This window comes from Charadrius vociferus, unplaced genomic scaffold (assembly GCF_000708025.1).
Source record: "Charadrius vociferus isolate BGI_N301 unplaced genomic scaffold, ASM70802v2 scaffold244, whole genome shotgun sequence".
Lineage (NCBI taxonomy): Eukaryota > Metazoa > Chordata > Aves > Charadriiformes > Charadriidae > Charadrius > Charadrius vociferus.
This window is the reverse complement of record NW_009648822.1, coordinates 2,679,803-2,697,860: the sequence shown is the minus strand read 5'-3', so window position 1 is coordinate 2,697,860 and position 18,058 is coordinate 2,679,803. Positions and strand designations below refer to the sequence as shown.

Genomic DNA, 18,058 nt, shown 5'->3' with positions numbered 1-18,058 from the left:
ACCCCCGTCCCGTCCGTTGTTCCCCGGTTCCGCCCCGGCAGGAAGGCTGCTCCGCCGGGAGAGTGCCCGGGGACGGGAGTCCCGCTGCGGGCAGAGCCGGGGTTTTTTTTTTTTTTTTTTTTTTTTCAAGTTTTCACAGCGATACTGCAGGCTGCCAGGAAGAGTGAGCTATTCCGGTTGTGGTTTAACTACCTGTTGGGGAGACTTTTCCAATCTCCGGTAGTGCCGTAGCCTTTCTCAGAAGAGCTACAAACTTTTTTTTTTTTCTTTTTTAAATGTCACGAAAGCGCTATCTGTGGCATAAAGTAATTTCGATATCGTGTCATTATTTAGTATTACATTGCTTTCTGCTAAAAAAAAAAAAAGTAATATTTAGCTTTCCCATTTCATGTACAAACATAGTTAAAGTAATGTACACGTGCTTGGTCTTTTTTTTTAACTTCAGGCAATCTTGAAACGTTTACTTAAGATGAATTAAAATTCATTCTATATGTTAAAACGTTACCAGAGAGGCTACTTTTATGAATAGAATCATAGAATAGTTTGGGTGGGAAGGGACCTCTAAAGGCCATGTAGTCCAACCCCCCTGCCATAAGCAGGGACGTCTTCCACTAGACCAGGCTGCTCAGAGCCCCGTCCAACCTGACCAGGAATGTTTCCAGGGATGGGGCATCCACCACCTCTCTGGGCAACCTGGGCCAGGGGCTCTCCACCCTCGGTGTAAAAAATTTCGTCCTTATATCTAGTCTGAATCTTACCTCTTTTAGTTTAAAACCATTACCCCTTGTCCTAAATAATGTCTACCTGCTTTGCTGCTCAACCAGTTTAAACTAAAGTTGTTTCTAATTAGATCATGTTTGGAGAGAGGAAATAGTTGAAAAAAAGAAACTGTAAACCTGCAGTTAGGTTTTATTATGCTTATCCATCCATTAGGTTAATGGGGATTCCTGCAGTTCTGGTAGTAGAATCTTGCACTAGAGGCAGACCAGTTCTGTGTTTATATTGTGTGAAATATAAGATCTGATAATGATTTGGACAGTTTGTGTAATTAGTAAGTAGTCTAAACAAAACCTTTGGATTTAACTGTAGAAAGTCTGCAGGTTTACATAAAGGACTTGAAAGGCTTGTATTAGAACAGAAAATAGCTGTCGAGCAGGTACCTTGCTCTCCCCAAAAAGAAATTGCTTCAAAGGCTTAAATTGCTTTCATAGGTATCTAGAAATATATTGTTCCTGAAGTTACAGTGAGTATAGTCAATAATTTGGGGGTTTGAGGTACAGGGTGGCAGATGTAGTCAAGATGCAGGTCAGAAAGCTAATCTGAAAACCCCGCTGAATTTGGGTACTTTTTTTACTTTCTGTCATTAACTCCACTGTCAGAGAGTTAACTTCTGCACTATTTCAGGTACTTCCAATATTTCAGGACCCATTGGAGTGACAAGGAGGACGTAAAGTGTAACATTGTAGAATTTCTTTTAAATTAATCTCTCTAACCTAGACAGGCTTCCTAGCAGTCCTGTATTCTTTTAATTTCTTGACTTCTTGTGGAAGTTTGCAAACGTGAAGTCCTTCTTTTGTGAAGACAGTGTTTCAATAGTGCTAAACTTGTAAACTTCCCTAACGACCTCGAAATAGGATTAGGCAGATTTGACAAAGGATAAGGAGGGAAATGGAAGCACATAAAAGCAAAGTTACTTCTTCAGTGTTGTCTGCCAAGCTGGTGGGATAACAGAATTCTGCTCTTCTGGTTTTCTCCCTGAAAGATCAGACTGCTGCTTATGTTGGACCTGGCTAAGTTCCTCGAAGAACTGAGGAAAAATCCAGAAAGCAAGCTTTTTTGAAATATTTTTAGCAAGTGGGGTAATTACTTGTGAATAGTCAATCACCTGTTCAATTCTAAACAATTGTCACCACATCCACAATTCTGAGTGGATTTTTCAGTCAGAATGTCGTGTGTGTCATGTGCAAGCATGGTGGTTAACTTTCATGAAAGAGGATGTTAGATTTCTGACAAGGAGTACATGCTAGGGGAAGACTGCAGAGGCCCTGATTTCGTTTCGGTTGACAAGGCTGCTTACCTTATTCAGACAGAGGGACATTGCATGTTTTTTGCAGGAACAGGGCATAGCTCTGTAGTTAAATGTTCTTCTCTTGAAGATTCTTTAATGCAGAAACATACAAGAAATAAAATACTTCTTAAAAAATGAATTCAGAAGTTCATATTTCTGTATACTTAACCATTTTCATTGTAATTTTGTTCTCGGTGTGTGACTTTTCCATAAAAAAATTAAGTTGGCTGATTAATTAGAAACCTTTTTGCCTTGCATTCATCTCTTACCTATTTTATACAGCATCACTTTTTGCTATATGTCAGTAGTAAATTGTGTCATTTCAGTCCTGCTGTTTTATTTTGGAAGTGCCCTTTCTTTGTAGTCATACCATCTGCTTTTATGGAGATGAACTCATGATTTATTACCAAAACCAAAGATCAATATTATCTACCATCTTATATAAGGAAAGGTCCAATATAAGTCTTTAAGAGCAATAATTGATCTTGTAATTTAAACTTGGATTAAATTTCTCCACTTGAATGTGATTACAAAACTGCTGTTCCATTTGTTTAAATATGACTGCCAGCTCCACCCTTTCCCACTTCCTCCTAATTCATTCAGTTTTTATAGGAGGCATGCAGGGTTGGCTTGATGGATAGTTCCACGATTCTGTCAAATGGTTTTGTTTCTTTGTCTTAATTGCTTACAATATAGTATGTGTATATATCAAAAAATTGAGAGTGCCCTTCACTCTGGCCTTGCTTTATATGGTATAAAATTACTATTCTCCTGTATAAGAATGAAAAGGCATTGTTTCTTTCACAACAGTGACAACTCACTGGGCTTCTTTTTCTTCCCACAGACATGCATTGCATTTCAGGATTTACTGAATGGTTGATGACTGACTCCAAACAAAAATATCCAGTAAAAGTTGCTGCTGGCGTTTACACGTTCATACTCCAATCATAGATTAGACTTTTAAGTATACAATGAAATGAAGCTTTCTGCATGAACTTAGACACAACTCTTTCACTTTTTCATCTCCTAACTTTTTTTGCAAATTTAAAAAGAAAAAAACTAATCCACCACAAACTCTGAGCGAGTTCCCAGTTTGCAAGTGTTAGGCAGTAAAAGTGTTACCGACCAAATCTTTTTTTAAACATGAATAAATTTTTAAATACCATATAGTTAACATTCTGGCTTTCACAGTAACTAACCTGAAGAGATGGGAAGTGAAGCAGATGCAAGTTCTGCACTTCCCATCAGGATGCTGTAAATATAGTTTGTTCAGGGTAGTCAGGATGTGTTCACCCTTGTTAGCAGGCACCTAATACACTTTATTTCCTCTTCTCTTTTCCACGTACCCAAGGAAAAGGGGAATATGTCTTCTCTTTATGTTTAATGTTTAATTTTCTAGCAGTAGGAGGAGATTGTTAGCATGTAGCAGGTTCTCTTTATTCACAAACTCAAAATCCCCAAGTAGGGTTGATTTTTATCTTCTTTGATCTGGAGTGAAACTGACTTAAGGCTTGTGTATTCTGCATGTGTGTGTAGTTTTTCATTTTTCTGGAGCACAGCGATAGCGTGTTTGTATTACAACTTAGTGCTAGGTGGGAGGCACAGGATGGTAGGGAATAGACTGGGCAATTCGGTGTTTATTTTGGTATTTTTTTTCTGTGCTTTCTACCCCATTTGCGAAGCTTACTGACAGAGGCTGTGTGAGCCAACGCAGGCAGGGTGCAGGAACAACCACAAAACCATGGATGAAAGGCAAAGAACAAATTTAATCTCAGTACCTCTCAGACCAGGAGATCTCTGAAGCAGCACCTGGGCAGAGGCACACAAGTGGGGGACGCAGGCATGGGAAAGTGAGAGAGTCATTAGCGAGAGAGGCCTTGTTAGCGAGAGAGTGAAAGAGTAAGAGCCCAGACTTGCTGTTCTCACAAGGGTTCAAGCAGGCGTAGTTTTTCACTGTGCTTTGATCTTCTTCAACAACGAGGCGGTAATCTCATGTGTGCTAGGTAAGGTGTCCCTGAGTCCATCATAGACTTACGTTATCTAAGTACAGATGTTCTACTAGGAGCACGTAAGGCTGAACGACAATTAGTGTGATATATGTGTTGTCCAGCACCCCAGGTGTGAGTCACTTGAGCGTGTTTAGAAATCCTCCTCGCCAATCTTCTGTTGCTTTCCTACAGAGGCTGAAATAGTGTAAGGAAATGCCTTCAGATTTAATGAATGAATGCTATTTAATTTGGTTGTAAACTAGTGGTATGTGGAATCATTCAGTTATTTATGTATTGGATTAAAAGTCTTAGACGAAAAAATTATTTTAGATCCTAGTGTTACATTAAGGTGGAAGAAGCTGTTTCAGTATATTCAGAAAAACTGACATTTTCATACAGTGTTTTTTGAGCGGTGGTTATCAGTTTGAAATGGAAATTGATTGAAATCAAAAGCTATCAAGCATACAAAATGAAATAGGCTGTAAAAATACTGTCTGGTTAAGACAAATCTTACCCAAAGCAGGTGTATTCTTACAATCACTCTTGGTTGGGGCAACTTAATAGTGAGAAAAAGAGCTGAAGATACATGGATAGAGGAGTATTAAATAAGCATGAATTGCATGGAAGTAGAAGATTTTTCCACCTAAATTTACTGTGAAGTTCTAGTTTCTTCACGAGTGTTGAAGGTGGCAAATCCAGAGTTCTGCAGCATTTGTTTATTTCAGTAACTCATGAAAAGGAGTTTTTTTCTGAATAATGGCTGAAGGCCTTTTTCCACACTGATGACTGAATCTGAAAACTGAGGGGAAACAATATTGACATGTACAGTTAGGTACTGAAAAAACAAAAAATGAAACGTGATGTAACTTGATTTTAGTGTATGAGGTTTCTTTTCTGTTTAGCAGTTAACGTGGTTAGCAGGTAAACTGTTCTTTTTCAGACAATTTCTTTATTAATTCCTGTTTTCTAGGGAAGGGAAAGACCTTATTTTTCTGAAATTGATGAGTATTGTACTGATTTGGCCACTTACAAAATAGGCCTGAATGTAAATCTGGTTTTAGTTCTGGCTCAATGTGTGGTGTTAGAAATGCTGTCTTAAATGAGTGGTTAAAAGTAGCAGAGCAAAATCGTACCTAACCATATACAGGAAGTGAAGCAGAAAGTAAACTGAGTATGTTAGGTACATATATAAATTAAAGTTTCAGATGAAGAAAACTAGAAGAACAACAGCTGGATGCCGGGAAATATTTAAGGAGGACTTTTCAGTGTTCCAGTCGATATTTCTAGTTAACATCAGATGATGTCATGTTGTTTAAACAGTGAATAGAATCTCCTGACCTGCACCTTACCTAGTTTTTTATTTATGTGTATATTGACTCCCAGAACTTCAATGTGGGACTTACACGCTACATCTACTGGCCTACCCTACCAAGAAGTATAATTTTGTGCTATGTTTCTTCACCTTTTGTTGTCTTAATGTTTTCTGGTTGGGGGATGGAGAGGAGCACAAATTTTACCAGTGGGGTTGTGGGGTCTCTTCAGTGTAGGACCCCATCTGTTGATTCAGCCATAGGAGTCCTGTAGTAGTTTTCCAGTTTCTCACATACCTTTCTTTCTCCTTTAAGAAAACAAGCAAAAAAATCTTCGTATTTGTCTCACTGTTGGGCAGAGCAGGAAGGAGGAGAAGGTATCTTGTTTTAACGTTGTCTTTGTGCTGCATAGAAGTATTGCAGTGAAATGATTCTGTATTCCCCTGTGTCCCTCCAGAGTTTGGTCAGTACCAATAAAATGTTAGCAGTGCTTGACAAGTTTTATATACTTGTCCTATTTTATGTACTTTTATATACTATATAAAGACTGCCTGCAGTCTTTAGTATTTTTATTTTTATGTATAGTATCTTCTCTATAACTCTGGAGCAGGAAAAAGTTTCTGTTCTTACATGAGTCTGTCTTTAAATTACGGTTTGTGTTGGAGGTGGTGAGGAGTAGTCAGCGTGGATTTATGAGGGGGAAATCATGCTTAACCAACCCAACAGTCTGCTACAATGGGGTCATTGGCTCAGGAGGAAAGGGGCAGCGTTTACCTCAACTTTAGTAAGGCTTTTGACACTGTCTCCCATAGCCTCTTCATAGACAAGCTGGCAGTGCACAGGTTTGATAAATGGACAGTGAGGTGGTGATCAGCAGCGCAAAGTCCAGGTGAATGCAAGTCACTGGTGGTGTTCCCCAGGGTGTACCCAGAGGCCAATGCTATTTAACATTTTGATTAATGACCTGGATGCTGGGACGGAGTGCACCCTTAGCGAGTTTGCAGACAATGCAAAACTGAGAGGAGTGGCTGAAACACCAGGTGGGTGTGCTGCCATGCAGAGTGACCTGGACAGAATTGGGCCGTGAGCGATCTGGTGAAGTTCAACAAAGGAAATGCAAAGCTCTGGCACAGGCTTGGGGGTGACCAGCTGGAAAGCAGCTCTGCAGACAAGGATGTGGGCGTCCGGGTGGACAGAGCCAGCAGTGTACCCTCATGTCAAAGAAGGCTAACAGTGTCTTGGGCTGAGCTGGGAGGAGCATCCAAGGAAGGTGATCCTTCAGCCCTGGTGAGGCACGTCTGGGGTGCCGTGTCCAGTGCTGGGCTCACCAGTACAGGAGAGACATGGACTTACTGAAGCGGGCCCAGTGCAGGGCCACCAAGATGATGAAGGGACTGGATCATCTGTCAAACAAGGAGAGGCTGAGAGAGCTGGGACTGTTCAGCCTGGAGAAGAGGAGGCTCTGGTGGGTCTTATCCATGTGTATAAATACTTGATGGGAGGGAATGAAGATGAAGGAACCAGACTGTCCTCGGTGGTGCCCAGTGACAGGGCAAGAGGCAGTGGAAACAAATTAAAAAAACCTTGAAGTTCCATCTAAATATGAAAAAAAAGCCTTTTTGTACAGTGGGTGTTGTCAAACAGTGGCAGAGGTTGCCTGAAGGGGTTGTGGAGTTGTTGTTGATGTCTGTTATCCAACTAAATGTCCCTGAGCAACCAGCTGTAGCTGATCCTGTTTGAGCGAGGCAGGGGGAAGGCCGAACTAGATGATTCCCAGCGATCACTTCCAACTTAAGTGATGCTGTGTATGTGTAAATGTACTGTTTATAGTTGACGATCAGTATTACAGGACCTCTTCACTGAAAATTGTTAATTGAAGTAGATAGGAATAATGGCAGAGGCAGTAGCTAATAGGGAAAACTTTAAAGGAAAGTACAAGAAATCCTTAGGTTGGTAAACAGATTATATAATTATTTTCTATGTAGGCAGATCTCGTAATTTCTGTTGTAAAAGCGATCTCGCAATTTCTGTTGTAAAAGCTCAAGAATCTGCCTTTAAAAAAAAAAGTCTTTCTAAGGTTGCTAACAGTGCTGCTTAAATATTTAACAAATTTGCTTGGAATATCTACCTTTTCCTTCTAAGGTATGTTTTTACTAAAATTATTAATGTGTGCTCCAGTAATGAATATTCTCACTGTTAAAGCATTTTAACTACAGGAATACTGGGATGAGGTCCTCTGAGCCTCCTCTCTTCAAGGAGAACAGGCCTAACTCAGTGTTTCCTCATAGGGCAGGTTCTCCAGCCCTTTAATCATCTTTGTGACCCTCCTTTGGACCCTCTCCCGTCTGGCCGCATCTTTCTTGAACTGTGGGGACCAGAACTGGACACAGTACTCCAGGTGCAGCCTGACAACTGGGTACAGTGGGATGATCACGTCTCCGTCTCTGCTCGCAGTGCTCCTGCAGATGCAGCCCAGGGTCCAAACTGCCTCTGTTGCTGTGGTGGCACACTGCTGACTCAGGTTCCTCTTGTTTTCCACCAGGACCCCCAGGTGCCTCTCAGCAAGGCTGTTCCCCAGCCACACGGGTGCCTGTCTGGACTGGGCTCTTTGGTTGTTCTGACTCAGGGGCAAGACTCTGCACTTGTCTTTGTGAAACCGCGTACTGTTCTTACTAGCCCACTCTTCCAGCCTGCTCAGGTCTCCCTGGGTGTCCACCTCACCACCCAGTTTGGTGTCATCAAAGCACCATCAATGGTGCTTTCAATCTCATCATCCATCTCATTTATGAAGATGTTGAACAGCGTGGGGCCCAATGTCAATCTCTGGGGGACCCCACTTGTGACAGACTGCCGGCCAGAGCACAAAACCACTGACCACCATACTCTGAACGGTTTGTGAGCCAATTTCCTACCCACCTTGCAGACCACGCATCCAGTCTGTGTCTTGCCAGTTTGTCCAGTTAATGTTAGTGTTGAGATGTTAGCTGTATGTAATTATATTGGAAGAAGTTGAGTATGTAACTGTGTGGGAATATTTAAAATGTTACAGTTTTCTGTTAAGGATTACTGTCATTGGCTCAGCGGGGGGGGTGGGTGGTATATGATTTTCTTATTAATAACTATTTACAGATATTTGGGCAAGGGTTTCTTCTATGAACTTCCCCTTGCAGAGTACATAGTTTTCTTTTCCAGAGTAATTTCCAGAAACTATCCAGGTTTAGCCAACTTTTGATAAACAACTTAGGAATCATATGGTAGTTCTGTGTAGATTTGTGTAAGAAGTTTTTCTGAAATGTTGGTCTCTTTTTTTATTATTCTAAGTCCACCTCTTGCTTTCCATAACATTAGATGTATTTATGTAAATGCTCACTTATATGTAGGACGTGCACAAAAGGATATTCTGTCTGCAGCTTACTCACTGGGTTTTGTCTGGGTATTTTATAGATAAATTGCATCATCTTTTTCTAAAATTTAAGAGTAACCATAAATCAATCAATTCCTTTTTTATATTGCCATCTGTTAGTAGAGTAACATTGGAGAAGTTACAAGATTCAAGCCTGGATACTTGCTTAATCCAGAAGATTAAGGAATTACTTGCATTATGTTGTTCAAACCACTCATTTTCCCCAGACTTTTTCTTGCATAGATTTTTGTGCTTTCTAAGCATCTGTGGGGAAATTTTCTTTTTGCTCTTTCTACTCCTTGGCAATACAAGGAATGCTAGAGAAACGTCTTTATTCCTCCAAAAGTAAAATGTTATTGATCCTCTGTAGTAATCACCTTGTTCTATATTCAAGTCTAGAAACAGAAGTTTTTTTTCTTTTCTTAATTGTACACACAGTTCTTTAACATCACACTGTTGGATTTGCCATGTACAGATTGCACTCTCTAGGTTATATTCCCTCACTGTTGTTCATGGTGCATGTGGGAAGTATTGGACATTGTTTAATTCAGGCATTGCACCCTAGTGTATAACTGTCAGGGCTTTCTCATTAAAGAAGCTGTTATCTATCCATGGGCACGATGCACTTCTCTGGAGAGGCATTCCAGCTTGCAAGAGGAGGTGAGAGTGGAGCACAAAACAAAAACCTGTGCTTGGTTAAAGAGGGTGAGGTGTGAGGAGGAGGAAAGTGAAGGACCCTCTGGTACCTTTAATGAAGTTAATGGCAGACAAGATGAGCAATATCTTAGAAATTCCTTAATTATTGCCAATGTGTTTCTGCTGATTTGTGTAGCGGTATTAACATTGTTTCTGTAGTAGTTACTAGTTCAAACAGAAAAAGGTGTTCTAGCCCAGAGTTGATTTAAACGCCTGAAAGTATTTTAATGGCTTTTTTTGGAGGTGTGTGCAAGTCCCGGGATTTACAGGTTGGCACAGCTGGTGTACCGAGGAGTGCCTGTGGTAGTGACTTCCCACGTTAGTTGGCTGGTTCCTAATCTTGAAGTGCAGCACGGTGGTTCAGTTTGCCACATGCTGCTATGCTACTACAGGAACAGTCAAATGAGAAAAACACAATTATTCTTCATTAGGCTTGCATGGGTATGCTTACATGCATTGTACAGCCTCTTAGGACAATGCATAGGGGTGCAAAAGAGAGGTGTTTTTGTCCTTCTTTCCTAGAAGAGTATGTAATGCTCAATTTCATGCATACTGAACAGAAGAACACGTGTTGGCTCCAAGTTAGTTTCAACTCTTATTTCATGATCTTAAAGGTGCATCTAGTGTAGTAGTTGGTAGATATTTGCAGAGCTTTTTCTGGCAGGAAGTTCTTCGTGATGTGAAGAACTGCAAAGACTTGGTCAAAAATTGCTAACTACTGAATAGTAACAAGACAGAAGGAGGATCTAAATTTAGTAAAGTCTGAGTGAAACTTACCTTAATTTAAACTCTACAAATAATATGCATAAAGGAACTAATGCAGCCTTACAGATCTGGCAGAGATGGAGGATAAAGTGTTAGAAGGTGGAGTCTGGGTAAAAATGGTAAAACTAAGAATGCCTTTTAGGCTGAGAGAAATTGTAAGACTGAAACGAAACAGTGAATAGGAACATCAAGTCTTCAGATGTAAATCTTGAGGGGAGGGTGGTTGGTTTTAGCAGGGTAGGAAGAAAAAAATAAGAATACAGGATATTTTTTCTTTTTTCCTTGTTTCTCCTCTGTCTTCATGAAACTATACTTGAAATTTCTGTGTGCCATTTGAAGTTGAGGATTTTCCCAGTTCAAGGTAATCATCTTTGCTCACTTTTGCTTCTAAGGGGAACGGAGCTCAGGTAGCCTCAGGAGGTGATAACAAGAATCTGTAATGTGTGAAAGGTACTAAGGCAGTGACTGAACTGATAGGAGGGGAGCTCTGACCATGACTTCTAGAAGTTCTACATTCTTCTTATGGGGTTTATTGAAGCAGCAAGGTATGAGTGAAGTGAAGCAGCAAGCTTTGAGCGAAGTGGGTATGGCATTTGATGACTGTTTTTCCTGTCCACTGTAACTTTTTTTTAGGTGGAAATAGAGAGGTGTGGAGCTATTACCAACGTCTACATTTGTACTAAGTTGGTGAAAAACACTTTTACTCCCCTTCGGCACTTTCTCCTGCATTCCCCCCTCCCTAACCAACTCTGTTCATAAGTAAAAAATGCAGCGTACTGTAACAGCAGAATCCTTTAGTGGAACAACAAAGCTTCATAATATTTGCTTTTCCCACATGTAAGAAGGAAATATGTAAATAAAAGGATTTGGTTGAACAATGTGACATGCTTCCACACACAATAGCAGCTGCCTCCTTCCAGATGGTAAGTTCACCATCTGCTGCCCCTTTGTGAACAGCCTGTGCCTTGCATGGACCTTGTGGTGTGTCCATGTTGCAGCCCAGAAGTCCCGTTACCGCACCGTGAGCTTGCTGAAGGGATGTAGTGTAGTTGCATTCCCGCTCGCAGTAGAAAGTGCTGGCTGGGCCTCATGAGGCTGGTGTGACCAGGGGGTCTGGTACCCAGCATCTTCCATGAAGCGGAGGAGAATTAAGGAGCTCTTGTTTGCAGGCCAGAGGTAACGGATCTAACTGCAGTGCTGCTCGTTTCATGAGGTTCATGACTTGGCTTATGCCTGTCAGCTGCACAACGTGGCTCTAGCATCAGGACCATTCTCTTGCATGGCTGTATGTTGCTTCTGTGGATGTGTAAGCTGTTTGTGATGATGTTGTGCCTGCGTTCTGTCTGTTTGCTGTAATTAAGGTTGTGATACATAGGGTTGGAGTTTTGAACATGCTGCTTTTGATTTAAACTGACAGATGGGAATATTTTCTTGCACAGCTTCTGACTGGTTTGTGAAACGTGGAAGCCTATTATTGGTATTCTCTTGAAAGCAAAAATAAAGGTCGCAATTTAGGTAACAAGTTTACAAGTTTGTTACAGCAGTTAAAGAGGTTGTCATGGAAACTACCACCTAAATTGGCATCTATAGTTAGTAAAACAATTTATAGTAGAATCACTTCATAACATTCTGTGGCAAGGCTGCTTGTGTTTTCTCTTTTAATGCATCTCATAATAGCTATTGTATTGTCAGGGCACTAGCTGTGATTCAGAATGTCACTTAATTATGTTTGCTCAAAACACTGTGAAAATAGTGAATTGCCAGCATTAAAGAATTTACAAAGTTATAGAAATGCAGAAGTGTTCCTAGGTAGGACTGGGCAAGTGAGCAGAGGTGACTGGCTAGTAATGGTGGGGATCTTGTCTTTGGCAATGATGGAGGATACACGTGTAAGTGGTAGTGTGTTACGGTTTGAAATGCACATATTTGATAAATCACAGCCACAGGGGCAACTTTATATTTACAAATAGGTAGGCGTAGGCAGGTCTGGTTTTATTTTTGATACCCTCCTGTCCAAACCTTTCAGGAGATTTATAGTGCACTGTACATAGGACTCCCTTTTATATCTGTTCAGAAGCTGTATTTGAGGTGCATCAAGATATCTGGTTAAGCGTTGCTTCTAACTGTAAGGAGATTAAATGTGAAGCTATTAAAAATGCTGAAGTTGTTGATCGTGACTTATAAAACTCAAAATGGTGCAGAGCCTCCAAAGAGAGAAAGGTAGTTTCTTGTGATGTATTTTTGCATAAACACTGAACTCAAGCTTCATTGAGATACCTGATTGAGGGTTAAAGCCAGAGGATCTGGGATTTATTTTATTTCAGAATTTATGATAGCCTGGTCCTATCCTTCAGAGTGTTCTGTACTCTTTGTTCTTTGATGAAATTATGATGAGCAGGGTAGGTTCTGTAGCTTAGTAATTTCTGTTGTACCTTCTTTGGATAGCATTGAGTATTGGATGGATCTTCCTTTGTAACTGATAATACAGCATAACTGATCTTAACATTTTTCACTAGTATGAATTTGTGCTTGGTACATTAGCCAGTATTCACAGAAAAATTGATCTACGGATGTATTTCAAAGCAAAAAAGAAAAAAAATCCCACAACCTTTTAACAGAGGTATTTAAAAAAAAAAAAGGTAATGCCACTCCTTAATTGAGTATTTGATATCCTTAAATCAGATTGATTACTGCAAATTTGTAAAACAATCTACAATTTGCTATCAAACTACTTGAAGATAATGATGCAAAGTTGCAGAGTGCATCTTCGTATAATATTGAAAACAGGTGATAGCTGGATGAAATATAAGACGTGTACTTCTAAAAATGAAGACTTTCAACACTCATGCTGTGTATTGCTTGAATAAAGTGGTTCAGTCTAGCGATGAAAATGCTCTCTGGAAAACAGCAGTTATTTCTCGACAAGCATTTTGCATACTTTAATCTATCTTAAAAGCTTGTACTTAAGTGTGTATCCTGTTTTTTGAAGATGTGTGCTATCTGCAGAGGCTTCCTGAGGATATCACTTGAGCTGTTTTCTCGTTGCTCAGTATTGACTGCTTTACTGCCGTTTGTATCTTCATATCAGTTGGTAGTTAAATTCAGTGTTGATACTTAATTCTGTAGCTAGTGGTGCAATTTGTTGTTACACTAATGCACAACGAGGTGTTAAATACAGTGTATTTTCTAGCAGCTGTTAATGTTTCAAATATGTGCTCAGTGACACTGAATTTAATTGCACTCCGATGTTAGCTACATATTTTTATTTCAAAAAATCTTTTCGGAAATTGGGGAGCAAATAATTTTTAACCCTAATTGTGCTTTACCAGGCAATAAATGTCTTCTGTTAGGCTTGATATAAAGCTGGGAGAGAACATATATAGCCTGTTCAGCATTAGAAGTCATCTCCAATCGTTGGGATATACCAATATGTGTGTTACTATCACTGGCAAGGAGGGGGTCCTCTTTGTTCAAAGCTTCTAGTCTTAAAATTGGAGCACCCATATTTGTGCTATCATTGTAAGAAATCCCGATCCCTTACAGAAAAGTTAAATGTTTTGTTTGCAAATAATTCTGCCTTTCTGTTTTTCTAATATATTTTTTTAGTAGTAATTTGCAGTCTTATTAACACTCCCACCTTCCTCATTTTGAAAGTGTGCCTTTAAGTTTGACATTTTAAAGCAGTATGTCCCTCAATAGAGTTAAGATTATTTTTCTCAAGTGAGTGACAAATAGGAACAAATAAAAGCTTAGTGAACCTATTGTTAGTTTAAAATAGGCTTCATGGAATGTTGGTTTCAAAGAATTTCTTGATCAGGAAAGTTTCTTGGGTCTCTGGGGAGTTTCTTAGATGGTGAAAGTCTGCAAAGCCCAGTTACTGTGACATGTGCTGGCAATGAACAAACTCGGGTTTCAGCCATGCTGTGCAGACTGACAAGTGGAATATTTCATCCTGGGTACTTCAAAATAGATGGTCTTGGTTTTGTTTCCTTTCCTAAAGGACCCTCCTGGCAGGGGTAGTGTGATCCACCCTTTTTTTTTTGCAGGCCGTCTTTTAAGCAACAGGTTTCTGTCTGTGAGGCTGCGTGCGCTGGAATGGGATGAGAGGGGATCTCACTAACCTACCTCGGCATGCAGCAGCCTCAAGTGCTATGTATTGTATGGACGCAGCAGTGCTTTTTCTGGTTTAACTTGTTTTGATCAGGATGAGGAAGAGAAGCAAAGGAGAGCTATAGTAGCGAGCACACAGCTTTGCCAGAGTAGACAGTATCTGTGCTGGTGCTGCGTCTGCTGGTATATGTGATGTTTATCAGTTTAGTCTGATTTTCATTCTGATAAAATCTCTGAAAACTTTTACTTCTATTTTGTACAAGAAAAATGCTTCTGGTCAGATTTTATCAACAGCCCAGCTATTCACTTTTTTTTTTTTTTAGGGGGAACTGTAATCTCTGCTATTTTTGGTATTCTTGCATATATTAGTTCAAAAGGTCATTTACATATCTCTTCCAAAATGCATTTTTGTGACTTTTGCAAGACATACATGAACTGTTAGAACTAAAAGGTGAATGGTCTGAAGTGGTAAATGATTTAAGTTGTCTAAAACAGTGGCTGTATGGAAGCTGATGTTTTCTCAAGTGTAAAAATGAAAGGTTGAGTTAAGCATAGTTAGTTGATGGAAGCAGAGCTAATAAGTCATTACGCTATGTAGCTCCAGAACATGCTGTGGCTTTGTGAAGGTGATGAGAACAATGCTTGGCTTTATATTTGAATGGCGCTCTCCATTGCTACTCCCTTTTTTTTTTTTTTTTTAAACCTAATACTTGATCGTTTGGAGTAGAACGAGTGTTCTGACAAAAGCTGTGTAAATAAACTGAGGTAAGGGAAATGAATGCTTGATGGTAACAGTCTAACCTTTACTTTAGACTGAAGTGTTCCTTTGTCATATTTTGCAGTCTGTGATTTGCCACACATCTGCACTTGCTTTTAATTGACAGGGTATGTGTTGTGATTAGGAAAGACTTTTGTGGGGCTGGTGACTGCTGTCACTCTGACTCAGCACAGGCTTTGCTACAGCAGTATCTGTGTCAGCTGAGAAACAGGTTCTTACAATTCATTTCTCAATTTATGCTTTTGGAAAATCCCACCTGAACTGGAGCCTGGGTAGGCTTAAAATACACCAGTCTTCCAAATCAGGTCAGTCACCTGTGGTTCTGTTTGTTTAAAATAAGCAAATTAGGGAGGAGAGAAAAGCTGATGATATGTATAGGGCCTCCCACCCCTTTGGATGGTTTGTTGGGAGAAGTAGATTATCCAAAAAAATACACTGTCTTTAAAAATATTGATTATTGGAAATAAGTAAACTAGGAGGTTGAACAAGTAAAGATTTGATAACTTTGAAACAAAGGTTTGGAGTTGGTTGCATCACTTTTGACTGAAAGCTTTCATTAGTTTCGTAGGTCTGTTCTGTGAGAGTAAACAAAACCCTTAAGTTCTAAGGACATGCATTGTTTCCCTTTTTTCAGGTGGTATCATGGAAAACTTGACAGAACTATTGCGGAAGAACGTCTTCGACAAGCAGGAAAACCTGGAAGTTACCTTATTCGAGAGAGTGATCGGAGACCGGGTTCATTTGTGCTTTCATTCCTTAGTAAAACAAATGTCAATCATTTTAGGTGAGAATTAAATGTTTTATTTCCAAATACTGTAATCTGGTTATTTTGGTTTTACAGCACAAACAGAAAACAGTTGTTGTATTATAATTGAATATTTTTTACTCCTTATTCTTGCATGGTACAGCTTTTTACTTGTGTTTAATTGTTTTAAAGTATGCTGCTTAAAATTACTTTATAGGCTAAGGGAAAAAAATGTGAGGAAACCAACATCATCTGGATAGAGAAACCTGTCTAAAGCAGTTGTGAACAGACTTAAAGCAACATGCGGGTTTTGTTAGTCAAGGAGATTGTTTTGAGTCCCTTCTGTAGTAGCCATTGTAGCTCACAGGACATACTTAAAGTGCTAGCACATCTGGTTGCTTCCTTAATTTTGAGGGACCCCCCAACAAAAAAAAAACCAAAACCAAGAAACAAATAGATAGGTATTTCATAATCCGAAGGTTTGCTAGAAACAGCTTTCAATACGTTAGAATTAGTTGTTCTAAATATAAGTAGATTTTTATCCAAAGTTGTAACTAGGATCGTTTTATCATTGCCAAACTGTGTACCTTAGTAAATTTGTTTATTCTTCCGTGTAAATGTGGTGTACTCTGAGAAGAGCTTGAAGGTTAGTCTGCAAGTGGAGTGCTGCACTGTAAAGTTCATCTTTACAAAATGGGAAAGCAAACGCTTCTTCAGCGGTAAAAGAAGTCTTTGTCAATTGTCTTGATAGCAACAAACAAATTCAAAGCAAATTCTTCAACTTCTGAAAGTGGGAATTATCCAGAATACCAACATATAAGCCAATATGTGCGTGGTTTGCAAATATAGGGAGTTTCTGCTTGCATCTGCTGTGTGATGAAGTGTGCTTCAGAGGTCCTGATCTACCATTGACATGAAGGCATAATTCTCTTAAGCGCAGACAATAAAAGCACACAATTAGTATCTTATGTTTGCATCTTGCCGTCTGAGCTATCGGTTTCAGCTTCACGGCTATACTGATACTCGTTTGGGAACTCGTTGCTGTGTAGCCGTAGCAGAGAAGTAAACGGTGATAATACTTGCTTTCTGGAGTCCTGGATTATTTTTTACAGCTTCTCCTTTTGAAGCCAGTATCAGGCGATTAACTATTGGTTCATGCCCACCATAAAAACATTTCTGGCATCTCAGGTAAAAAATAGTTTAATCATTTCCAATTCCCAAAGGAAAGGGTCCTTACAATATTTTCAAACCTTAAAGAATCTTTCATTCTGAGATCCATAGAACACACAGAGATAAATATCCAAAGCGAATAATCAATTTGTTAGTTAATACTGTTCTTCAGAGATTGGACAGGTTTTCATTTTCATTCTTTGACTGCCAAGTGTACATTTTTGTTTGTTATTGGGTAGACAATTGTTACACTCAAGAACATTGTCAACCTCAAGAACAGCAGCCTTAAAGTAATTTCATGAAAGTATAGGGATGGATCTCCTGTGTCCCAGAAGATAGAAATTCTTTTTCCACCAAAGCTTGAACTTTGCCAATTGCAACCTACTGGGAGTGGGTGAAACTTCCATTGCTTAAAAAATGTTCTTCGTATTTTGTTTCCTGACAGTGTTATTTTTCACATTAAGCCTTCGTTAGATTTCTGTGCAACTGAAATCCCAACATTTTAGATGAAAGTTTCTTAAACTCTTTTAATTCATTTGGTGCCTCTTGCAAGTTTCATACAGACATATATGCTCATGCAGCCTATGATTGATTTATAGAATATAAATCTGTCAAAACTAAATCTTTTTTCACTGAAGTGTTACCTTTTTTTGGTGAGTCAGAGTGATAGAAATATTTTGAAGGAAAATATTTATCTTTTAATCTTGTCCTTCAGAATTTTCTGTGATTACAGAAGTCTTTCTGTATTTGCTAGCTCAATGTTCAGAAGAAAGATTTCATTTAAGCTTGATGAAATAATAACCTGAAAAAAACACTAGATTTCATTTAGAACCTGATTTCTAATGAATAATTTACCAAGGATTCTTAAAGAAAATATGCCAAAAAATCTAGCCTATGGCCTTAAAATTATATTGTTTTCTGACTCCCCTTGCAGTGCTATATGCTTAAAAACTTCAGGTTTCATCTCTGAAGTTTCATTGCTGTATATGTGTTACATCACTCTTCGGGATAAATAATTTAGTTTA

At 39.3% G+C, this 18,058-nt stretch overlaps 1 protein-coding gene across 1 annotated transcript in view; it reads left to right on the top strand.

Annotated features, from left to right (window-relative positions):
• The window catches only part of RASA1 (RAS p21 protein activator (GTPase activating protein) 1), a 64,269-nt gene that overhangs the window by 3,791 nt on the left and 42,420 nt on the right, over nt 1–18,058 (top strand). The window contains exon 3 of the mRNA XM_009886880.1: nt 15,753–15,902. Within this exon, the coding sequence (XP_009885182.1) occupies nt 15,753–15,902 (150 nt within the window). The remainder of the gene's footprint in view (nt 1–15,752; nt 15,903–18,058) is intronic.